Raw genomic sequence first — 15,379 nt, forward strand, 5'->3', positions numbered from 1 at the left:
CTGAATCACTTGAATTTGTCTTCACATACAGCAGCAGCTTTTAAGCTACTGTGTACCTGAAACACACACTTCTGAAGGTTATCTGGATTGAAGAATAGCCCCAACTCTGCCAGCTGTTTAAGGTAGAGCAGCATGTTGAGCCACACAAGTGCTGTGTTTCCTCGTTCTAGCATGCTTCTAGTGACATATAAACGTACAGAATGCAAGTTATCGGTGAGGGTGATGAAAGTAATAGTTTGCCACATTTGTCACTTCCCAAGAAAGGATGCCATTGCCGGTGTTCCATTTACATCATTCATCCCAACACCCACTTGAAATACCCCAACCCTCGTATTCACAGGGCAAAGCTTCCATCAGTTCAAGTAGTACAAGCATTCAGTATAGATATGGCTTCTTTTTTGAAACTTTTCTTTGTTTATTTAAACAGTCACTTTTACTAGGTTTATGAAAATTCTCCAAAATAATTCATAGCAGATTACACACACGACCCACACAAAGAGCTTATAACTAACTCCTCCCCTGTAAATGCTTTTCTTCTGTGGCCTTCAGGGTCTTTCATTACCAGTAGGCTTGGAGTTATTGTCCTGTTAGCTTGACTGAACTTCATAGGGATTGCCAAAGTTGCTATGAATTTTTTAATTTACTTAGCTGCAACAGGGGTGAAACTGTGTTACTGATGTATAATTATTTAACGTGCAAGTGAAAATACACTCTTTGCAGTTGTGCAGAATCTAGGGGTGGTTACAACATGTTACAACTGACTGTTACAGAAAAAGAATTCTATTTTCATTTAAAAGACTACACACAGAATAGCATAATTATCAGTCCTGACTGCCCAAAGTAACAGCCAGGCCCCTGGCATTGATTCCAGGAAGTATCAGAGGGGTAGCCCTGTTAGTCTGGGTCTGTAACAGCAAAGGGTCCTGTGGCACCTTACAGCCTAACAGAAAAGTTTTGAGCATGAGCTTTCGTGAGGAAAGACTCACTTCATCAGATGCTGGTCATGGAAATCTGCAGGGCCAGGTATAAATAAGCCAGAGCAAGGCTAGGGATAACAAAGCTGGCTCAGTCAGGAAGGATGAGGCTTAGGTGTATACCTGGCCCTGCCGATTTCCATGACCAGCATCTGATGAAGCGAGTCTTTGCTCACGAAAGCTTATGCTCAAAACTTTTCTGTTAGTCTGTAAGGTGCCACAGGACCTTTGTTGCTGTTACAGGAAGAATCAGTAATTCCCATTGCCACTTGCACGTAAGATAGCCAAATAGCTATGACAGTGAATTACAGAACAGATAAAACATAATATAAAAACTAAGACCCCTGACTGAGATGGGCTGCAATTTAGTGGGCATATTCTTGTTTGTGATTTGATCATCCACCAGTCTAATCTAGTATTCCACACATTTGTTTAAACAATCACCACATAAAAGAAGCATGTCAGGGAAGACACATCCAGCACGAAAGAAAGAAACATCCTTAGCTAGAAGGTCTGCACCACCACTTGTAATCAGTTTTATCTGTATAACTGTATACAAGCACTGGGAACCAAACCCACATTAGAAGCACTATATTCACTTTTGCAGAGTTGTAGCAAACAGGCACAGAATGAACCTTTAACAAACATGGAGATCTACATGGAGGCTCCTTATTGAACTGGGTCTGTTTCCTCTCCAGTCTCTCCCACTTCCGACTCCCAAACCAATTCTTCCTCTGAAACTCATGGAGTGCACTTTTTGCTCTGTAAGGCCTTCAAGTATCTTTCCAATCCTATCCTACTTCCCATAGCTAATGCATCCAGATCCGCTTAAGCTTCTGCGCCAAATAAACTTTCCCCCACCAAGGCAATAGGCACCATCAATAAAATAAATATTTGTATTTGCGATTAACAGAGTTGCGTTTCCAATATTTGATTGTAAGAATAAAGATACGGTAACTTTTTAAAAAGGAAAGAACATTTAAATCAATAAACAGTCTCATATACATGGCAGAATAAAGGAACCTGTCACTTCCTATTTCTCAGTAGAATGCGTGCAGCCACAAGCTTTTAATAGGAGTGAGATGTAGAAAATATACTCTTCAAATAGGCCTCTAGGGGAAAAAGAGCAAAAATCTAACTAAATATTTTGTACAATTAGGTTTTCATAATGTTTTTGCCTCCTTTATTATGCTTCATAACATTTGTGAATGATTAAAAAGTGTAATTTACAGAGCAATGACAACTTTGTTTTAAATTTCCCTAGTACAGCAATATATAGGATTCAAACATAAAAGATATATTTCTTCATCTGCACAAATACATTTTATACTTAGGCAACCAACTTCAGATATCCAGGCCACATAAAATAAACTGTTTTTTTAAACCAAACATCTGCATATTAAGGATCACATTTCCACTTCCAAATTGTCTGTTATTTGTAACTTACAAAACTGTCGGCTACCTTTGATTTGGAGGCTCTGTGAATACTGCTACACAATGTCAGGCACAGTACATGCATTCCAGTTCAGTTAAAAAAAAAAAACGACGACAATTCTGTATAACTTCACCAGTTTTCTCGCTTTCTGTATCTCAATTCAGATTCACAAACAGCAATGTCCATCCACATCTGGTCATAGAATGACTATATAAAGTAACATTAATGCCAATGATAGGTTCACTTTTTCTTCTTCCCTTTGCCTTTTTTGCCTCCCTCTCCTGGCTGGAGATTTTGGTCAGCACCTCCCATTTTTTGTGTCCTTGTTTTTAGTTTGGGAATTGTTTCTGCTGCATACAACATCACCGATTTACCTAGAAACAAAAAGCAAGGGTTAATTTATATGAACAACATTTGTAACATTCTGAATATTTGACTCCCCAGCTAATGTCAGGGCCTATCTGGAACCTGTCAAGTAAATATTCTGTTTCTTCTCTGTTTCAGTGGGATATTGGGTGCTCCCTGGAAGTAGGGTACTTACTGATTGTTGGGGAACTTGTGTAGAGAAATTTTAATCTGAATCATTCCAACTAGTAGAATACAGAGGAAACTTAGAGAAAAGTCAGAGTAACTTGGACTCTAATCAAGGAATCAATGTGACCATGATCTAGCTTGCACTGACAAGGAGGTGCCACTGCCCTCACCCTTACTTTCCAATAGTCATTACTTGCTTCACAGGTAACAATGCAGAGGGAGACCACACCTTCAAATATGTGCCACACTGCTTCCTCTTTATATGGACATGGAGTGCTAATACTGTAACTGGCTAGAGCTGGTCCAGACCTCAAAGTGGATGGACCACCAAAACATGCTACAAAGGGAGCAAGACACTAACCCAACTACTTGCTTCCTCAGAAAATTTCATGGCTCTATTTTCCCCTGCTGATCAATGGAACTCCTAGGGCCACAGTACCATCAATGGCACCTTCTGCTTGCCAGTAGTTTTGTTCTCCTACCCTGTAGATTAGTCTTTGCCCCTTTCCTTTCTGCACACTAGTTCCTCACTTTTCTGTCAACATTAACATGGCTTTTTTAGTTAGGCCAGCTAGTTCAGCTTTTCTGTAACATTTTAGGCAGAAAACTGAAATATCAAACATGATTACTATATCTGTTTATAAACTGCCCTGAAGTTTCTAAGGTATGACCAGTAACAGAGAGAGAGAGCTGTGTTAGTCTATATTTATCAAAACAAAAAGGCAGTCCACTAGCACTTGAAAGACTAACAAAATAATGTATTAGGTGGTGAGCTTTCGTGGGACGGACCCACTTCTTCAGACCAGTGGGACTGTCCCACGAAAGCTCACCACCCAATACATTATTTTGTTAGTCTTTCAAGTGCTAGTGGAGTGCCTTTTTGTTTTGATAGCACATGACCACATTTTACACAAAACTAAGTGCAATACAGTTTTAAAACAGGAAAAAAAAGAATGTGGTTTTGGAGAGAAACTTACTATTCCACAGTACACTAAAGCAGCACTGCTATTTTGTTGGAGATAGTGGTCACCCCATATGTGCCCCAAAAATGTTCAATTAATTATTTTTAAAATGAGAATGAAGCTATGTAAGAAAAAATAGGACTGACGACCAGTTGAAAACAGAAGAATCATGTTCTAACAGATTCACCACATCTAGCTGCCAATTTTACGATTTACAAGTATATGAGCTAAAAAAACATAATGAAGTTTAATGGTTTAATAGACTGATCACAACAACATTACCATGGGAAACATGAAAGCAGCCTAACGTTGTGAGAAAAAGCTAGAGTCTGCTAAAAGTAGTTAAAAAGGCAGTTACTCATGCTCTCTCACCACACATATCCCCTCAACAAATATTCCACTCACGTGTTGGAAACTGAGGCAAACATGGTTTACCATCTTCCTGCTTGAGCTGAACTCGAACTCTGCCCCTAAATTGCGCATCACGGTTCCACTCTCTAGGGTACAACTTGTTCTTCTAGCATGTGGAGGAAAAAAGAAAGTTAAATTAGACATTGAGAAACAAAGGAATTTTTGTAAAGTAAGCAGACATTTAAATTCATATTTTTAAACTTGTGCGCCAAAATATCCATAACTAGCGGATACTGCGCATAGACATATACCTCTTTGAGGGGTGTCACAGTCACATGTAGGAACATATAAGTACGTGCTTTGAAAGTGAATAGCCATACATGTCCACTGGGAAAAACAGGATCATACTCTGGACTTCACAACTAATCCACTTGCATGTCTATTACACTTGAGAACAAGACTGCATAAGTTAATGCAACCTTGGTATGGGCTGGACTAGTGAGAATGAAGTGAAAGCAACAGAAAAAGTTTTTTCAAAGCAAACAGGAAAGCCATCCTTGCCCAGATTTCTCCTGAAAAAAAATGACTTATATGGCACAAAACCAAAAGATGTTTGAAGACATGGATAAAAGTAATATTCAGATGACACAAAGATTGCACAATGACAGACAAGACAGTCAAATATCTATTACTTGGTAACCTGGGTCCACCTGAACATAAAGCATTTCAACACAGTCAAATGCAAAGTTATGCACACAAGACCACATCTACAAAATTGGGGACTGCATTGCAGAAAGCAGTAACTGGAAAAAAAAAACCAAAACAAAAATCAAAGTGGAGAGACAACTGAGCACGAGCTGCCAGTCTGCTGCTGCAGTAAAGAGAATCAGTGTGAACGATGGATACATCAAGAAGAGATCAGTGAATTCAAAGAAGTCATCCAGTCTTGATGTGAAGATGCCAAAAGAAAGAGAAGTGCTTATGTTGCTAGTTAGTCCTAAAGGTTAATTACTGTCAAGGGTAAAATTTAAATTAGAAATTAAGTACAGTTTGGCTTCATTCATTCGTTTTTTGTTACATCTTTCTAAAAAAGGCTAATGAGCCCTTCAGTATTTTCTCCCCATGAGAGTAGACACTAATCAAAACACTTGTTGATGTACTTTTTGATATGTAAAACAAACTGAGCTCATTAAACCTATTACTGTAAGGTGTTCTTTAGTCCTCATTTTTAATTTTTTTCTGCACTCTCCAATTGTTCCAACATTCACTTAATACCTAAGTTTACTTACATTCAAAGAAATCAGGGGACATGGTTGATCAACTTTTAAAAATTGAAGAAAATGCATTGTAGAAAACACATTGTCGGGCAAAACTTAAGTCTTTATCAAGATTTATTCATAAAGTTTCACATTACCTCTACCAGAACATTGAGTCCAGCTGCTGCACATACATCTTGGATTTCTGTAGATGTGGGATTTTCAACAGCCTATTAAAAATTAAAAAATACTACATTGTTTTTTTTAAAAATTACCTCCTGCTGAGAAACAAAACTACATAATTATGTATTGATTGACAGGGGTCCTCACATCTCTCAGGTGAGAGAGCAGTCAGGGAAAGAAAAGGCACAAAGACAGATCAAGTTAAAAACAGACCTGCCTGCTTCTCTACTTGTACATGTCCAGGTTTATAAATAATTTGCACCTTTTGGTAATATATCAAAAAAAAAGCAACAAAGTGCCCAAGGAGAGGACAGAAGCACAGGTTGAAACATTAGCTCTAGATGGGCCTGGGCAGGAACCCAGGAAGGCACAGGGAGAGAGTTTATACTTTAGAAGAACAATTTTAGTTTCTTAGTGTGTGGGATAGGAGAAAGATTTCTCTTTGTAGCTTGAACAATTAGGAGTTAAAAACAAAACAAAAAACCCTCAAACCCAACCTGCTACAGAAATTCTCACTTGGGCTGCCACCTGGGCTCTGAGACAAACCCACAGCATCAGCTCGGCTATTTTTAACTTGTAGCACGAGCCTTAATCTGCAAGACTCTGATGCAGAGACTTGCTGCTGCAGGGTTGTTTGTATCAGAGAGACACACAGAGACAGACATACGCTCAGTTACAGACTGAGGAGCTAAGAGAGGACTGACAACGACAGGCATTTTTTGCCAAGAATTGCTAGAGATTGATGAGAAAGAAACAGAAGCTCAGGGCATCAATTAGAGATTTAAACTGCTGATCACTGAAGTAACAGACTCAGCTATTGCCTCAAGTTAAAACAAATGACTTTTTTCTATTACAGAAAATAATCTAACAAAGCATACTGAGAATAGGGATTTTTGTAGTAATTGTTCAATCTGTAGCACTTCTCAATAAGCCATACACTGTACATTTATTCCACTATCTGCTTGTCTCCTATTGGACCATGAAACACAGGTTGTAGACACAGGCTGTGTCTGAACTGCCCACAGAAGTTTTGTCGACAAAGTGCATCCAGACTGCAGATCTCTTGGAACTGATCTGCTGCGTTGGGAGCATTCTGTCAACATCCCTAAACACCTCGTTCCATGAAGCAGAATGGATATCTCCACAAAGCGGGTTCTCCCCGACATTTGGGCCTGTGTGGATAGGCCAAATGTTGGAAAAGCCTCTCGACAAAAATGTCAGCAAAAGATACCCAGATTGCAGCATGCGATTTGCATCATTTTTGCAGACATTTTCCTGCACTCTAGACACAACTAGAAGTAATAAAACAAGATTACAGATAGTAACTCAAATGTGTTCTATTTCCAGTCATCCTTGATACTACAAAAGATTTCTACAGTCAAAACAATGGTACAAAAACCCACATCTAGGTTAGGATCACCAAATTATGAGGACATGGTTAAGGTAGCCTTATAAACTCCTTCTTGACTAGGTGATCAGTATTTGTTCCCCTCACCACTGAAAGGACTGGCAAGATTCTGTGCTGGGCTAGCAAACTTTCAAGGGTTTTTCAGGGTTGCATCTAGTCTTGATGTGTTGGAGTCTTGCACAAGTGCAAATAAGAGGTTGTAAACCTAGCCTTTCCCATGTTGAATTCATTTGGGCTCCAGTGCTCAGTCTTCAAGACATGTTATAGAATTCAATCAACTTTCCTCCCCTTCTCAAAAAAGCTTATGTACCCTTGATAGTTGCTTCCCACACTCCCTCCAAGCTATCATGATACAAAGCTTAGTCTTCCCACACCACCAACACATTACTTTGTCTATAGGTATTCTTCTTCCCTCTGCTATTGTCTTCTTGTTATTTAAGTAAGCTGGATAGATGCAGATGAACCTAAAAAAATAATTTTTATTAGAAAATACTGTTTTTTGGCAATATATTGTAAAGTATCCAATTCCACCCCCTTCCCACCCTGCAAAGAAATACCCACTTCTAAAACTTAGAAAACGTTACACCAAATCAGATGGTGGCTTTATCTAATACTACCAGATAGTGAAAGTACTGAACAAATCAGAAAATTTAAAAACAAAAACCCCACTACCCTCATACCATGGACAATGCCAGAATGATCACAATTAGGTTAGTGGCTATCTAAAGCCCTGCAGCATGCGTTTTTAACTTCCCTTTTGTCCCAACTTTTGTCCTATTTTAAGAAGCTGTGAAAGTTATTAAGCTCCAGGTTTTGATATCTAACAACAGATAACTCCATTACCTAATCATTTAAAAAACAACAAACAAACCACCCCACTTTTGCTAGCAGCTTTCATTTGCCATTTTCATATTTAATTTGGAAGCCTAAATTCAATCATTACTGAAGATTAAGTAGGACCTCCTTACTAGCCTTCTCTACACTGAGGTTTATATTGAAGTTGCAGGACACTTCCCATTATGTTACACTACCAGAGGCAGAGCAGAAGAGGCAGAACTGGGAATTACGGAGCAAAGAATCTATGCAGATATTCATCAAACCTACTGGCGAACTGCATTCCCCATCCATCTCTATGAAGTGCTATACCACTGCTAATGCTGAGGTGACAACCTACAACTTCTTATCAGTTACTTCAGTGGCAGAGGTACATGAAGTGAACATAAAGGTTCCAATCCATATATGATGAACCATATGGGTATCAAAGTGATGCTACATGCAAGTTTGTTTTTTCAATAGTCTTTTTTAAAACCTAGGCAACTGCATACAAGTGGCAATAAAAGAACATTATTAGGGTTGCAAAAATCAAGCACTCAAAGAAGTTAGGACATGCCTGAATCAAGGTTTCCTACCCCCTTCTGTACACGCATTATCCTTAATTACACAATAATGCCTGTGTTTTCCAGTACACAGGATGGACTCAGCTCTAGAAATAAAACAGACCTGTGTAGTAAAGAAGACTTTTCTGGAGAATTCTTGCTTTGTCATCACATTTGGTGTGCGTGCACTAAATGAGGCTGCAGACATCAGGAACATAAAGTATGGCTTATATGATTAAGGCACCCGAATACTGCTCTGGATAATTAGATGTAAAAGTATTTCTGCGTGATATATCTAGTCACTTAAACCCAGCTTTCCACGGGTTGTGACATATTGTCTGTTCCTCATTTTCTGGATTCCCAAATTGAGATTCTGGGATCTGCCTTGCAGAAATACTGAGCATTCACAACCGCAACAGATATCCGTGGAAGAAATCAAGTAGCACTTTAAAGACTAGCAAAATAATTTATCAGGTGAGCTTTCGTAGGACAGACCCATTTCTTCAGACCATAGCCACACCAGACTCTGGTATGGGTATGGGCTGAAGAAATGGGTCTGTCCCACGAAAGCTCACCTAATAAATTATTTTGCTAGTCTTTAAAGTGCTACTTGACTGCTTTTTGTTTTGATAGTAAATAGACTACCATGGCTCCCTCTTTGTTAATATCCGTAGAAGGCGTGCTTGAATATATAAAATGCTATACAACCCGAAGTACCCCGAGAATAAAAGGCACTAGACACCTAAAATTAGTGGATATGCCTCACCTACCATCACAGCTGGGCAAAATATTCAGAAAGTTACTTGATTAAAAGTGCAGCTGCTTTCACTTCTGTATACCTGAGTACAATCAGGTCGTGGAGTGTGTGTGGTTGGCTGTACTTTTACAAAAGTAATTTTCTGAAGGGGCACCCCCCGCAGCCAGCTGTACGTCTACTCAAGCACTTTCTCGGGTACTCTCCCTCCACTCTGCCTTCCACAGCCTGTGCCTCAGCTCACCACGAGTAAATAAGACCATCACCACCCGCACACCTACTGCGAAGAATACCTTGAATTCTATGAAATAGTCCAACACTGCATCAATAACCACCACGGAAAAACCCTTAACAACAGGGCAAAAACTAAGCAGTAAATAGCGCCCCCTTCCAAACGAGCCCGGGGGGGGCACTTACGTTCTGTGACCACCGAACTAAAGGCTACAGCGTGTGGCACGCGGCCAAGGGCGCAGCATTAAGGTCGCCTCTACTAGCTGTGGGCAGATGCACGACGCCCAGCCCCGCACGCGCCGGTCACCCGCCCACCCCCGGCCGCAGGCAGCGCCGAGCCGCCCAGGGGCCGGTGCGAAACGAGGGCACGACAACGCCGGCGCTTCCTCCAACCCCACCGGCGCAGAGTCCACGACAGCAGCCCAAGAGCCGCAGCCGCCGGCGAGGCCCGGGCGGGCGGACTCGTTACCTCTCCTTGTCCGCCGGGGAGGCGGCAGCGGCCCAGGCCATGGCGGTGGGTATGTGTGTGAGGACTCGGAGACAAGCAGCACCACCGCCCCCCGTAGCGCTACGCTACCGCCTCAAGAACAAGCACCAGGGAACGCAAAGGAAACCCGCCCCCCAACTCGCGCTAGCCCTCCTTGCCCCATTCCTATTGGGCCACAGAGCCGTCAGTCAACGAACACCCTGCGCGTACCATCGTATGAGTTGTGCTCTTTAACTCTCGCGATATTTGAATCTGGACCGGGGGTGGCAGGTCGGGGGAACAGCTTCCGGGGGGGGGGAGGTTGCGGTTGCGCTCTGTGAAGAGCGCACGGAGGGGGCGGACTGGTCGGGCCCGGAGTCCGACACTGGCTGCGTTGTCGCAGCGGTTTGCGCTTCTGTGGAGGCGGCTGCAGGCTCCAGCGGGCCCCACGCCCCCATAGGCTCCACAGCGCGAGGCGCCGAGCCGCCGGGCTGGGGGCTCCGCCCTGGTGCGAGCGTCCGGGCTGTGCCCGTGATAGCCGCTCTGCGGGGGCGGCGGGATGCAACCGCCTCCTCGGCTAAAGCCCCCATCATCGCTAACGTTTCGTGTGAGCTTGTGTGCGCCGCTGCCGCCGCCGCGAGGCCCCGCCTGTGAGGTAGCCTACGGGCTGCCGCGGGGCTGGCTCGTGAGTTAAAGGCCTGGGGGCGGGGGCGAGCGTGCGGCCAGCAGCGGGAACAGTGTCTGGCAGGAGCCGGGCTGAGGGAGGGGCCCATGGGGCGGGGAATGAGCCCCTTGTAGAGCAGTTGGGTTGAGACTCACTCTCCCCTCCCCCCCCGTGTGACTGAAGTCCTTTGATGCAAATGGGTTGTGTGGCGAAGGAAAGCGGTGAATATTACATCGTATAGCCCCTGATTTTCTTCAACATAGACGGTATTGACACTGACCCTACCCCCCCGCCCCCGCTGCAGTCAGCGCTGGAAGGAGTGACGCTAACCACAGCAGAAACGTTTGACAGTGCTAAGTTTGCACCTATAGCCCTAGCCTTTTTAAAGGGGGCCCGGGGAGGGGAGGGGGGGACAATTACTACGATCAGCCCATTCAATAATTTAACGTAAAGAGACCTTCATTTCAATTATTTATATGACATTGGCTATGTCTACATGTGCACGCTACATCGAAATAGGCTATTTTGATGAATAATGTCTACACGTCCTCCAGGGCTGGTGCCAGCGACATTCAACGTCGACGTTGGGCAGCACCACATCGAAATAGGCGCTGCGAGGGAACGTCTACACGCCAAAGTAGCACACATCGAAATAAGGGTGCCAGGAACAGCTGCAGACAGGGTGGACTAGCGCTTCCGGGGCAACAGCTAGCCACTCCCTTAAAGGGCCCCTCGCAGACACACGCAGCCTGCACAGCCGTAGTTACGCACACCTCGAGCGACGCAGTCATGGACCCCCAGCAGCAGCAGCAGCCGCCACCAGAGGTCCACCCAGCCGCCCCCGTAGAAGCAGTGCTCGCCCTGCTCCATGCCATGCAGGAGGCAGCTGAGCACATCCTTGCCACAGAGGAGGAGCTGCCCGCAGGAGAGGAGGACTCAACCCCCAACCCTGCAGCACCCCGCCCCCCCCGCCTCATACGCCGCCGGCTGTGGAGCTACCCCACGAGCACCGACTGGTGGGAGCGGCTGGTGCTCGGAGAGTGGGACGACGACCGCTGGCTCCAGAACTTTCGCATGAGCCGGCAGACGTTTCTGGAGCTATGCCAGTGGCTCACCCCTGCACTGAGGCACCAGGACACCTTCATGCGGCATGCCCTCACAGTGGAGAAACGGGTCGGCATCGCTGTCTGGAAGCTGGCCACTCCAGACAGCTACCAATCTGTGGGCCAGCAGTTTGGCGTCGGCAAGGCCACCGTCAGGGCTGTCCTCATGGAGGTAAGAGGACCCACGGGGGGAGGGGGAGGGGGAGGCAGCCCTGGCAGGGGAGGGAAGGGGGGCCCTGGCAGGGGAGGGCCACACACACCCTGCACACCCCTCATTGGTGCTCTCCCATGTGCTTCGCCTGCAGGTCGTCCGCGCCATCAACGCCCTGCTCCTCCACAGGCTCGTGAGGCTTGGGGACCCGGATGCCGCCATTGCGGGGTTTGCCACCCTGGGCTTCCCCAATTGCTTCGGGGCTCTGGATGGGACCCACATCCCCATCTGCGCCCCAGAGCACAGTGGAGGACGCTACTTAAACAGGAAGGGCTACCACTCAGTGGTCCTCCAGGCCTTGGTGGACAGCCGGGGCTGCTTCCTGGACATATATGTGGGCTGGCCTGGCAGCACCCACGACGCCCGGGTATTCCGGAACTCGGGCCTGTGCCGCCGGCTGGAGGAGGGGACCTACATCCCCCAGCGGGAGATTCCTGTGGGGGACACCACCATGCCCCTCTGCGTCATTGCAGATGCAGCATACCCCCTCCGGCCCTGGCTCATGCACCCTTACACGGGCCACCTGTTAGCCAGCCAGGAGCGCTTCAACCTGCGCCTGAACCACGCGCGCCAGGTGGTGGAGCGCACATTTGGGCGCCTCAAAGGGCGCTGGAGGTGTCTCCTCACCCGCCTGGATGCAGGCCTCACTAACATCCCCCAGGTTGTGGGCGCATGCAGCGCCCTCCACAACCTCGTCGAGAGCAAGGGGGAGGCCTTCTTTCAGGGCTGGGCTGTGGAGGCTGGCAGGGCCGATGAGCAGCCATCCGCTGCCCCCAGTCGCCAGGTGGACCCCGAAGGGACCCGGGTCCGGGAGGCCCTGCGGGCCCATTTCGATGAGGCCGCGGGGTGAATGCTGACAGGCCCCCCACTGCACCCCCCCATCCTCCACAACACTCCCTGCCCGTACACCCACACCACAGAGCACCTAAGAGCACACCCCCCACCTTTCTTGAAAATAAATAAAAGCAGACATTTGTTTGTAAAACCAGATCTCTGTTGAACTCTCCTTATTAATCTCTTAACTAACTATTTACAGGCCAAATAAATATTACATACATATATATATAACTCCAATAAGATGAAATTAAAAAAAGGGGAAGACAAGGAAGGGGAGAACTATGTACATGGGGGGGCAGGTATCAGCATCCATAACAACAACAATATAACAACAGGGGTCTAATAGAAACTATTTACAAACAAACATAAAACTGTGGGGAATATATACAAAGGGGGAGGCGGGAGGGGACCACGTCCTGGGCCCCACACCCCCTAAAGTCCAGTGCTGGGGGTGGGCGGCTGCGATCCACGCCTCGGCCTCAGCCCAGGCAGGGGCTGGGCGGTCCGGGAGATAAGGCCGGTGGGTGTCAGCTGGCCCCAGGTCCCCCTCGGCAGAAGGGCCCTCGGTGGCGGTGCGACGGCAGGTGGAGCGGGTAGGGTGGGCAGGGCAGCTGCTGGCACGGCATGGGGGGCCAGGTAGTCCACAGTGCGCTCGAATGTCCGCATAAAGGGCCCCCATTCCTCCTGGCGCCAGGCCAGCGCCCGCTCCTCCACCCGCAGATGCTGCTTGGCGACCTCCAGCTGCCGACAATGGATGGCCAGCAGCCGGGGGTCCGCCGTCATCCCTGCCGTGGGGCTGGTCGGTCCTCCGCCGAGGGGCTGGCCTGGAGTGATGGCCCCGGTGGGCTCTCTGGGACCACTGACACCTCACCGGCACTCTCCAGTCCTTCCAATGGTGCAGCTGCAGAACACGGGGGGAAGAAGAGTGGGGACAGGCATTAGTGTGGGCCTCGAGCTGTGGCCCTTGTCCCCCCACCCCTCTGCTGCAGGTTCCACATCCACGGCCCCAGGAGATGCTGCTGCTGCTGGGTGTCCCACCCCCTCCCCCTAGGGGACCCTAGAGGTTCCGCTCCCCCCAGCCCCGGGGATGGGGCATGGCACTGTCGTGCTCGGGGGCAGGGGCTGATGCACTCTTCTGAGGGACATGCCACTGCTGTCCTTGGGGCCATGGTCATCTGGGCATGTGGAGGGCCCAGGTCATATCTGTTCCCCCTGCCCCTCAACCCCAGGGGTGTGCACCGGGGGGGTGGGGGGGTTCATACCTGATGGTCCACTCCCACGGTCAGGGGACACCCAGTGGGCAGACACCCAGCTGGAGCTCCTCAACGGCACAACGACGTGCTGCGCCCCCGTCACTCGAGGAGGACTCCCGGTGCCCCAGAGGTGGGCTCGTGGGGGGCTCCCCGGGGTGCAGGACTTACCTCCGGGGCGGACTCCGCCTCCGGGGCCTGCTGGGGCTCATCAGCCAATGTATCAAGCATGGCCGGAGGGGAGGTGGTGTGCCGGGGGCCCAGGATGTCCCTGAGCTCCCTGTAAAAGGGGCAAGTGACGGGGGCGGCCCCAGATCAGCTGGCCGCATCCCGGGCCTGGGCGTAACCCTGCTGCAGCTCCTTCGCTTTACTGCGTACATGATCCGGAGTGCGGGCAGGGTGACCCCGGGCAGCCAGGCCCTCGGCCAGCCGAGCGAACGCATCCACGTTCCGCCTCTTGCTCCCCATTACCTGGAGCACCTCCTCCTCACTCCAGAGCCCCAGCAGGTCCCGAAGCTCAGCCTCCATCCAGGAGGGGCCCCGCTGCCACTTCCCGGCCTGGCTGCCAGCCTGGGAGCCCTGGCTCCCCTTGGGGGGGTGCCCTGGGGGTGCTTAGGGGGCTGGGGGGCGGCCATCGCAGCGCTGGGGGGTTCTTGTGGCTGCAGAGGAGCGTGCAGGCTGGCTGCATGGCTGTGCTGCCGCCTGCATGCTCTCTCAGCTTCCTGCACAGGAAGGCAGGGGGCGGGGAGCTTTAAGGGGCTGGTGCACGCGGCGACCATCAAGCTCGGGCTGGGCAGAGCGTCTCTCAACCCCTCAGCTGATGGCCGCCATGGCGGACCCCGCTATTTCGATGTTGCGGGACGCACAACGACTACACGTTCCCTACTTCGACGTTGAATGTCGAAGTAGGGCGTTATTCCCATCTCCTGATGGGGGTAGCGACTTCGACGTCTCGCTGCCTTACGTCGATGTCAACTTCGAAATAGCGCCCAACACATGTAGCTGTGACGGGCGCTATTTCGAAGTTGGCGCCGCTACTTCGAAGTAGCCGGCACGTGTAGACGTGGCCATTGTGATTCTACATACCTCTTAAAACACTCTACGGCTGCGATATGTATTTTTCCTCACCTAATTGACCAGACAAACCCACGCTACCCCATGTACAAGTGATAAATCTACAGTGGCAATTGTGTGGAAGTAGCTTTGGAAGGATTAGGTTTTCACCATACATAAAATGAAAAGTATTTTCAAGAACCAAAATATATAGGGGCAAAACAATAAATGCTGCTTGAGAAATTAGCTGAATTTAATAAATTGTATATTTTAATACATGAAAATACACAATTTAAGTTATAAAATATTTAATTTTTGAATCACATTTACT

General features: G+C 47.8%; 1 protein-coding gene across 1 annotated transcript; it reads right to left on the bottom strand.

Annotated features, from left to right (window-relative positions):
- Positions 1-1,155: 1,155 nt before the first annotated feature.
- On the bottom strand, positions 1,156-10,075 carry SRP19 (signal recognition particle 19). The gene is made up of 5 exons (XM_074995223.1): positions 9,934-10,075; positions 7,492-7,567; positions 5,671-5,742; positions 4,311-4,422; positions 1,156-2,783 (listed from the first exon to the last, which is right to left on the bottom strand). Exons 1-5 carry the CDS (start codon positions 9,972-9,974, stop codon positions 2,650-2,652), a joined length of 435 nt encoding a protein of 144 aa, XP_074851324.1. The 5' UTR covers positions 9,975-10,075; the 3' UTR covers positions 1,156-2,649.
- Positions 10,076-15,379: the final 5,304 nt, after the last annotated feature.

The sequence above is a fragment of the Carettochelys insculpta genome, chromosome 5 (assembly GCF_033958435.1).
Source record: "Carettochelys insculpta isolate YL-2023 chromosome 5, ASM3395843v1, whole genome shotgun sequence".
NCBI classification, from domain to species: domain Eukaryota; kingdom Metazoa; phylum Chordata; order Testudines; family Carettochelyidae; genus Carettochelys; species Carettochelys insculpta.

Excerpts from the sequence above, each read along its gene's own strand:
- SRP19 (XM_074995223.1), bottom strand. The coding sequence starts at position 9,974 with ATGGCCTGGGCCGCTGCCGCCTCCCCGGCGGACAAGGAGAG. Across the intron at positions 5,743-7,491 it reads GAAGAATACCTATAGACAAA|GCTGTTGAAAATCCCACATC; the intron begins GTAATGTGTTGG and ends AATTTTTAATAG. Across the intron at positions 4,423-5,670 it reads GACTCAATGTTCTGGTAGAG|AAGAACAAGTTGTACCCTAG; the intron begins GTAATGTGAAAC and ends TCCACATGCTAG.